The sequence below is a fragment of the Psammomys obesus genome, unplaced genomic scaffold (assembly GCF_907164565.1).
Source record: "Psammomys obesus unplaced genomic scaffold, mPsaObe1.curated_primary_1811, whole genome shotgun sequence".
Classification (NCBI taxonomy): domain Eukaryota; kingdom Metazoa; phylum Chordata; class Mammalia; order Rodentia; family Muridae; genus Psammomys; species Psammomys obesus.
In genome coordinates, this window is record NW_026596028.1 from 465,475 (window position 1) to 473,811 (window position 8,337).

The following is an 8,337-nucleotide window of genomic DNA, read 5'->3' on the forward strand; positions in this document are numbered from 1 at the left end:
TGTCCCTCGTCTCCGCTCACACACAGTCCAGCTTCTGTCCCCATCCCCGCTCACACACAGCTCCGGCCTCTCTGTCCCTGCCCCCCCCCCCATGGCCTGGGTCCCAAGGCGGCGGTCGCCCGGAGTCGGGCACGGCCCCTCGAGGAGGCCGGCTCCGAGCCCAGAACCCGCTGGACCTGAAGTTTGGCGCATGGAGCCCCAGAGCCCTCCCTGCCCCTGGGCTGTCCCGGACCCTGGCGTCTGCTCCAGAGCCTGTAATTACGGAGTGAGGCGGCTCCGGGGAGAGTCGTGTCCCGCGTGGAAGCCGCTGCCGTGGATTCGCTTGAGCGTGGAGCCCGGATGGCCCCTGGCCCTGCTCGGGCTGCCCCCGGGAGCGCCAGGCCCACGCGCCCGACCACGCCCGCTTCTCCTCCCCCCGCAGGGTGCCCGCTCAGCTGCGAGGTGTGCAGAGGCCCCGGGCACACGTGCAGCGGGAGGATGAAGACCTGCGAGGCCGACAAGGACGCATGCGTGGTGCTCGTGGGCGAGGCCAGCTCAAGTAGGAGGGCGAGGCGCCTCCCGGGCAGAGGATGACCCCCGTGGGGGGATGGTCACAGGGGGCGGGATGGTCACAGCGATGCAGGAACCCGAGAAGGCTCGTGGTGCTCGTGTAACACGCTGCGGTGTGCGTGCGGGTGTGTGTGCGCGCGCGCGTGCGTTCGAGCAGGTTCAAGAGTGGGTGGCGGTCTGGGTGAGGAAAAGAAAAGAGGACACAAGAAAGCAGCAGGAGGGGGCGAGTCTCCTCTTAGTTTATTTGAAAGTCTGTACCCCCGTGCCTGCGGGCTGTGGAGGCTGCAGACCAGGGCGACCTCCAGCAGACTGCAGGCAGCTGGGGGCTGCTGGGGCTCTCAGCTGAGCCGCAGTCCTCCCTGGTGCCTGCCCTAGCCAAGGAGCCCGCTGTCTCCCCAGGGACAGTCTCTCCAGCATGGAGACAGCGCGGGGTGGAAGCCCATAGAGACAGGAGGGGGCATGGTATTGGGCTGTTGGGGGGGATGACAGAAAAGGCCCCCTGAGGGGAGAGGAACCATCCCTGGGGGGGGAGCAAAGAAATCTGGAGGAAGAGATGTTGGGATGTAGGGTCAGTGGGAGGATGTTCAAGTTGAGGCCAGCCTGCCTGACTTAACAAAAGAAGGGGGGGCAGAGGACAGAGGGAGGGGAGAGGAGGAGAGAGGGGGGAGGAAGGGAGGGAAGGAAGAGCAGAGAAGGCAGGGAAGAGGAGGGAGAAAGGAGGAGGAGCGAGTGGGGGAGACCCAGGAGTAACGGGAGAGCCTGGCCTTAGAGGTGAGGCGATAGAGGACAGGGTGGCTGTTGAGTCTCCATCAGTTACTGGAGGGGCGAGTCCCAGCGGGGGGCACTGACGGCCGTGAGACATGAAAGCCAGTCTCCACATTAAAAGTGCGTATGCGTTGGTGTGGGAATGTATAGGCCAGAGAACAGCTCGTGAAGTCCATTCTCTCCTTCCGTCATGTGGGCCTCACGGATCTAACTCAGGCTGTGAGGAGTGGTGGTTAGTGCCTCTGTCTCCTGAGTTAAATCACAGTCCTCAAGGCCACCTTTAAAAAACTAATAATAACCGATTCAGCCAGGCACGGTGGCACAGGCCTTTAATCCCAGCACTCGAGAGGCAGAGGCAGGTGGATCTCTGTGAGTTCGAGGCCAGCCCGGTCTACAGAGTGAGTCCAGGACAGCCAGGGCCACACAGAGAAACCCTGTCTCAGAAAAACAATAAATAAATAAATAACGTACTTCTACGCGCACAGGTGTGAGGGCATTAGATGCCCAGGACCTGGATTGCAGACAGATAGCTGCCCCGTGGGTGCTGGGGAGTGAACCCTGCTCGTCCGGAAGGGTGTTCTTAGCCCCTGAGCCGGCTCTCCAGCCCAGGCGGCCTCGTTCAGACAGGAGGAATGAAGGCGACTCCAGCCACCCACCCAGCACTGCCGAGGGGTGAGGGTGACCGGGAAGAGCGGGGAGAGGCCATCATGGGCTTTCTAGAGTGAGACAGTGCAGGGCGACTTGTGAAGGCAGAGGGAGCGGACACAGGGTGGCCTCGGGCGGCTTCCGCAGACTGTGTGCAGCGGCTGGGTGGGCAGTGGAGGTCGGGTGACCCGAGAGCACCACCCACCAGGTGGATTGTGCATGTGGCCTTCGAGAAGTGGGGCCGTGAGGTGGCTCAGCAGGTAGGGACCCTGGTGCAGAGGTGCGAGTGTCACTGGGTGACAGAAGCAACTGACCCCTGGAGCCTCTTTCCCGCTGGGCATGTGTGCACGTACACACCTCAGTTTTCAAAACATTTCTCTGTGTGGCCCTGGCTGTCCTGGACTCACTCTGTAGACCAGGCTGGCCTGGGACTCAGAGATCTGCCTGCCTCTGCCTCCTGACTATTTTTTAATAAGACAAAAGTTGGTTGGTGGGATGTGCCATCCCTGGTGCTAGACGCCACCATCACAGAGATGGAGAGCAGAGCAGAGATGGAGAGTAGAGATGGAGAGCAGAGATGGAGAGCAGAGCAGAGCAGAGATGGAGAGCAGAGCAGAGATGGAGAGCAGAGCGGAGATGGAGAGCAGAGCAGAGATGCAGAGCAGAGCAGAGCAGAGATGGAGAGCAGAGCGGAGATGGAGAGCAGAGCGGTGGTACAGGAATGTTATCGCATGAGTGTCTTCTCTCTTCAAGGCCTGTCAGCCTGAGCTCTGCCTCCTCCCTCATGGCCCTGAGAACTCACTCGTGCTTAACTTCATCAGCAGCCCAGAAACTCCCGAAGCTTCTTCAGCTGCATCACTGGGCCTCGTTTCTTCCCCCGCAGCCCCTGTGTCTGCAGTTTGCTGGCCTTGCCGATGGCATAGCCTTCAGGGTACACTCACTCTTCACCAGGAGAGAGCACATAGGCAGACCCAGTGCCCGGAGCTCATGGATGCTGAGCAGTTTCCAGGCCTGGGATCACACACACACCTTAAATGTTTTGCACATTTTAGCTGGGTGTAATAGCACACGCCTTCAATCCCAGCACTGGGGAGACAGAGGCAGGAGGATCTCTGTTGAGTTCGAGGCCAGCCTGGACTACAAACCCCTAGGACAGCCAGGGCTACATAGAGAGACCCAGTCTGGACAATTTTATTCTAATTTATGTGTGAGTGTCTGTGTGTGCATGCATATGAGTGCAGGTGTCTACGGAGGCCACAAGAGGGCGACAGGTCCCTGGACCTGAAACTGTAGATGGTTGTAAGTTGCCAGATGTGGGTGCTAGGAACCGAACTTGGTCCTCTAGAAGAGCAGCTGGTGCTCTAAAGCAACAAGGCATCTTTCCAGCCTCAGTGTGTGTGTGTGTGTGTGTGTGTGAGAGAGAGAGAGAGAGAGAGAGATCCTGTTAGGGAGTGGTGAGATGGGGAGGAATAGAGAGGGGTGGGAAGTATAGGGAGGGGAGGGGAGAATGGAGAGGGATGGGGAGGGACGGGGAAGGGTGGGGTGGGGTGGGAAAGAGGGGAAAGGATGAGGTGGGGAGAGGAGGGGGGAGGGGGGGGGGGGGAGGGGAGGGGTGGGGAGGATGGAGAGGTGTAAGGAGGGTGGGAGGGGTGAGGAGGATGGGGTGGGGAGGACCGGGAGGGGGAAGGGCAGGGACGGTCAGGAGGGAGTTGGCAGCACCCCTGCCCTCCTCTCCCTCTCCCGTCCCTGCCTGCAGAGGGCCGGAAGTCACTGACCACCTTCAAGGCATGCATGAAGTTTAAGGACTGCTACTCGGGCTTCGTGTCCACCACCATGACCCCCAGCGACTACATGGTGTCCAATGCCCACTGCTGCCAGACTGACGGCTGCAACCGAGGCTCGGTGCCCCGTAAGTACGGCTCTGCAGCAGCGCGGCCGTCCCGTGACATCTGGCACGCCCCAGGTGGCTTCGGGCCTGCGTTTTCTTCCCTGGGAAGGCCACCCCGCTCCCAGGGCCCGGCGGATGTGGGGGAACAGTCTCCCAACTGCTTCACACGGTCTTCATCCCCAGCTCCCCTGAACAACCGCACTGAGAACGGCCTGACGTGCCCCTCCTGCCTCGCGCCTTTCCACGAGACGTGCCCGGGCACCCAGACCGCCCGCTGCGTGGGCCCCGAGACACACTGCATCTATTTCGCTGGCAACGTGCAGGCTGGTGAGCGTGCGTGGGCTTGGGGGGAGGGGGCCCCCGAATAGAGGCCGGCACTTCCTGACCCACAGCGGAACTGTCCTCACAGGCATCATCAACACCAAGTTCGCCATGAGGGGCTGCGCCACGCCCAGTGCCTGCCACACCCAGCCAGGAGCTGAGGTCCCCTCAGCCTACTATCTCTACTTCCTGCGCCGGGCAGACTGCGACCGTGCCCTGTACCCCCTGGGCAGGGGGGAGTGAGCCCCACGCTCCACATGCCTGTAAATTAAATCGGATGAACAAAGCAAAGCTTCCTTGTGGCCAGCTGCCTCTTGGAAAGGAGGCAGCAAACAGCACAGGTCTTGGGGGCTTGGCTGACTCCTCCCCCTTCCTGTGCAGCAGCTGAGGCGGCACAGCCAGAGCCTGCCTCAAAAGCTGACAAAACAAACACCAAAAACTGGGTGTAATAGCTCATGCTTCATCCCAGTCTGGGGAGGTAGAGGCAGGAAGATCCGGTCGAAGCCATCTTGGCTGCATTATGGGTAGGTGCAGGTGTGGGGCGCACGCTTTTAAACCCAGAACTTGGAGGCAGAGGCAGGTGGGTCTCTGTGAGTTTGACCAGGCCAGCCTGGTCTACCTAGTAAGTTCCAGGACAGCCAGAGCCACACAGTGAGACCTGTAAAAGAGAGAGATGAAAGAGAGCCACAGAGAGAGAGAAAGACAGGGACAGAGAGACGGACTGAGGGAGATGGAGGGAGTGGGGGGAAAGAAGGGAGACAGAGTTCCCTGCTATAGGGCAAGGGACGCCTGGCTAAGTACTTTAATTTTATAATCATCGTATGGTCCCAGCTCTTTGCTGTCATCAGCTCAGCCTCAAGCTCAAGGCAGTCTCTGACTCACCCTCTCCACCTTACAGATGGAGAAACTGAGGCAGACAGCTAGGATGGGTGAGAATCATGAACTCTGGTCTGGCCCACACAGGCCTTGGTCACCCTCCTGCCTTATGTGATTCCATGTGTGCAGCGTGTGGCTATTAAGAGCGAGGAGCTCGGAGTCCTGGCGTGGTGAAACTCCTTTGGAAGTGCTTAGAGCAGGGGAGCCGCCTTTAAGGGAATGGCCTCCCACACTGGCTCTCAGGAAACGCTTCACTGTGGCCTTCAACGGGCTTCCCTGTTCCCAAGGTGGGTGGGTCTCGTGGGCGCTCCTGGCTGCTCTGCTCTAGCGCTGGCTCCTTCGAGGACAGCTCCTGCACTGGGGGCTGCCCGGCTCAAAGAGAAGTGTTAGTCCTGGTGGCGGCCACCTGGTGAGTCACGGGGCCAAAGCCACAAAGCCTGCCTGCCTTTGCTCGACAAGTTGAGCGCCCTCCTAGGCGGGTTCTGCTCACTCCAGGAGCAGATCAGCTGATCCCTTTGCAGGAAGGGCCTGGGAGGCCTCCTCTGCAGGACCGCATGACTGCCACTGTGGCCCAGGAGTGACCTGGCACTCCCAGCTCCATGCTCGGGGCGGGTCACAGGGCCACGCCTGACCAGGAGACTCCTTCCCCACTCCTCCCCCGATTGGAAGGCCGGGGGCTGGCGATTTCAGAAGCAGTGAGTCTCCTGGCTCCTTGACAACCCCAGAGCAGGCACTAAACCTGCACTCAACAGAGCTTTTTGTTGTTTCCCAGGCAGGCTTTCTCAGTGTGGCCCTGGCTGTCCTGTAGACCAGGCTGGGACAGAGATCTGCCTGCCTCTACCTTCTGAGGGCACCACCTGGCTCAGTTTAAAGATTTTAGTGGGGCTTGGTAGAGAACACCTGTAAACCAATGCTCGGGAGGCTGAGGCAGGAGGAGGATGAGCTTAAATCACAGACCAGGTTATATAACAAAAGATTGGATCAGTTTTGTGTCAGTAGTGAGTGTAGACCTAGGGCCTTGAATATGCTAGGCAGGGGCTCTACCCCTGAGCCCCACTCCAGCCCCTCACTGGGGGATTCCAGGCAGGGGCTCTACCCCTGAGCCCCACCCCAGCCCCTCACTGGGGGACTCTAGGCAGGGGCTGTACCCCTGAGCCACACCCCAGCCCCTCACTGGGGGATTCTAGGCAGGGGCTCCACCACTGAGCCACACCCCAGCCCCTCACTGGGGGATTCTAGGCAGGGGCTCTACCCCTGAGCCACACCCCAGCCCCTCACTGGGGGATTCTAGGTAGGGGCTCTCCACTGAGCCACACCCCAGCCCCTCACTGGGGGGTTCTAGGCAGGGGCTCTACCCCTGAGGCACACCCCAGCCCTTCCCTGGGGGATTCTTAGGAGACACACCCTCAGCCCTTTGCCTGGGCTTTTCAATGTGGCAGTGATGACAGGAAACCCAAGGACATCTGGAGAGGAAGTCCAGCTCATGAGGGCTTTTTGGGCCTCTGACAGCATCGGTTGCTACTGTCCCTGTGGCTAACATTCGGAGTCAGGCTGAGCTGGGAAATAAGCCGTCTCCAGCGTTCAGCTGCTTGGGCTATCACAAACTTGGAAGCATCTTAAAAATCTCACAGCTCAGCAGGTGAAAGCACCTTTCACAGCACACACCTACACACAGATGCTTAAAATCAATGAATTAAATCAGAACACAATCGGATTTCTAGTGTTTTTACTCATTTTTCCAGACCACACCACAAGTTGTCCGGCTACTGGCTTTGTCCCGCCTTCCAACAGGTGGTTCCTCCACGAGGTGGAGGTGGAGGGCCACCCTCCCCACCCGCAGTCACAGAGTGTTTGAATCTGCTCTTCCGACAAGGGTAATGCCTAGACTCACTATACAGTTACAATCCAGCACGGAGGACTGGCATTTCCCAGGTTTCCTGCCGGCCCTTCAGCCCGAGAGCAGCCCGCTGGCAGCTGCTGGGCGGTGGAACAGGCGCCTTCTCTGTTCGGACGCCTCCAGAGACCCTGTCTCATGCTCGGTGGTATTACACCCTGGAAAAACCCTAAAACTCCTAACAGAAGATCACACAGGCCCGGAAGGTCATCACTCACACCGGTGACCCAGATCTTCAGGGGTATGCGCTCAAGGCGTGAGCCACCGAGGAAGGCCCGATTGCAGGGAAGGAGAAAGCAGTAGTTTAAAGAGTAGCCACTTCGGCCTTTAATCCAGGATTCGGGCGGCTGGCACAGGAGGGCACCTGGCCTCCAGGGTTTGAGACAGCCTGGCATGGTGGGGCACACCTTTAATCTCAGCACTCAGGAGGCAGAGGCAGGCAGATCTCTGTGAGTTTGAAGCTAGCCTGGTCTACAAATCTGTCCAGGACAGCCAGGGCTACAGAGAAACCTTGTTAAAAAAAAATTGAGACAGCCTGGACCCTCTATCTCCAAGTAACAGAACAACAAAAGACGGGCAATTACCCCTGAGGAGTCAGGAAACACAGGTGCTGTTACACACACCCACGGAGCCGACCAGAGTGTGCCACAGCTGCAGCACGCTTCTGCCGTATCAGGACGCCGAGAACTGACAGCAGCAGGGCAGAGCAGGCGCCGGGCGGCACCAAAGCAGAAGCAGGACACGGCAGAGCAGGGCGTGGGGCACGCTGTGACCCCAGCACTTAAGAGGTGGAGGCGGGAGGCTCAGGAGTTCACAGCCATCACTGGCCACGTGCCGGGGTCGAGGCTGGCTGAGGGGGACGAGCCCCAGTGGGCACGCTGCGGCTGCCAGGCCGAGGAGTGGGGCCTGGGCAGCAAAGGAGCACACTTTGTGCTCCAGGCTTCTCCAGAGGCCGTGCAGCGCAGTGAGCGGGGTACGAGTTCCAGCGCGCTCACGTGCCGGTGTGCAACAGCAAACTCCCAGCTACCTGCTGCTATGGGCACTAAGTATTTTAAGATTTATTCCATGTAGCGTTCCACCCGCCCGCTAGCAGAGGGCACCAGATCTCACTGTGGAGGGTTGGGAGCCAAGTGGGTGCCGGGAATTGAACTCGGGACGCGGGCCCTCTGCAGCCTCGGCTGAGCTGATGGAATCTACACTGTCTCGGTTAAACGAAGTGGCCGCCTGCTCTGTGAGGAGCCGGCCCACAGGCTGTGGTCCTGGGGTGAGGGTTAGGACTCGGGGGAGCCGGCGGAACACCAAGGCTCTCTGCTTCCCAAGTGGGGCCGCCTCACTCTCCTGCCTCGTGACAGTCCCACCTCAATGGGACAAAGACCTTCAGTAAGCGGCCTTTTCCAGG

At 59.7% G+C, this 8,337-nt stretch overlaps 1 protein-coding gene across 1 annotated transcript in view; it reads left to right on the forward strand.

Annotated features, from left to right (window-relative positions):
• Pinlyp (phospholipase A2 inhibitor and LY6/PLAUR domain containing) overlaps nucleotides 1-4,451 on the forward strand; it is a 5,606-nt gene extending 1,155 nt beyond the window's left edge. Inside the window, exons 3-6 of the mRNA XM_055620681.1 lie at nucleotides 422-538; nucleotides 3,716-3,868; nucleotides 4,031-4,174; nucleotides 4,257-4,451. Of these exons, the coding sequence (XP_055476656.1) occupies nucleotides 422-538; nucleotides 3,716-3,868; nucleotides 4,031-4,174; nucleotides 4,257-4,411 (569 nt within the window). The 3' untranslated portion in view covers nucleotides 4,412-4,451. The remainder of the gene's footprint in view (nucleotides 1-421; nucleotides 539-3,715; nucleotides 3,869-4,030; nucleotides 4,175-4,256) is intronic.
• The last annotated feature ends 3,886 nt before the right edge of the window (nucleotides 4,452-8,337 follow it).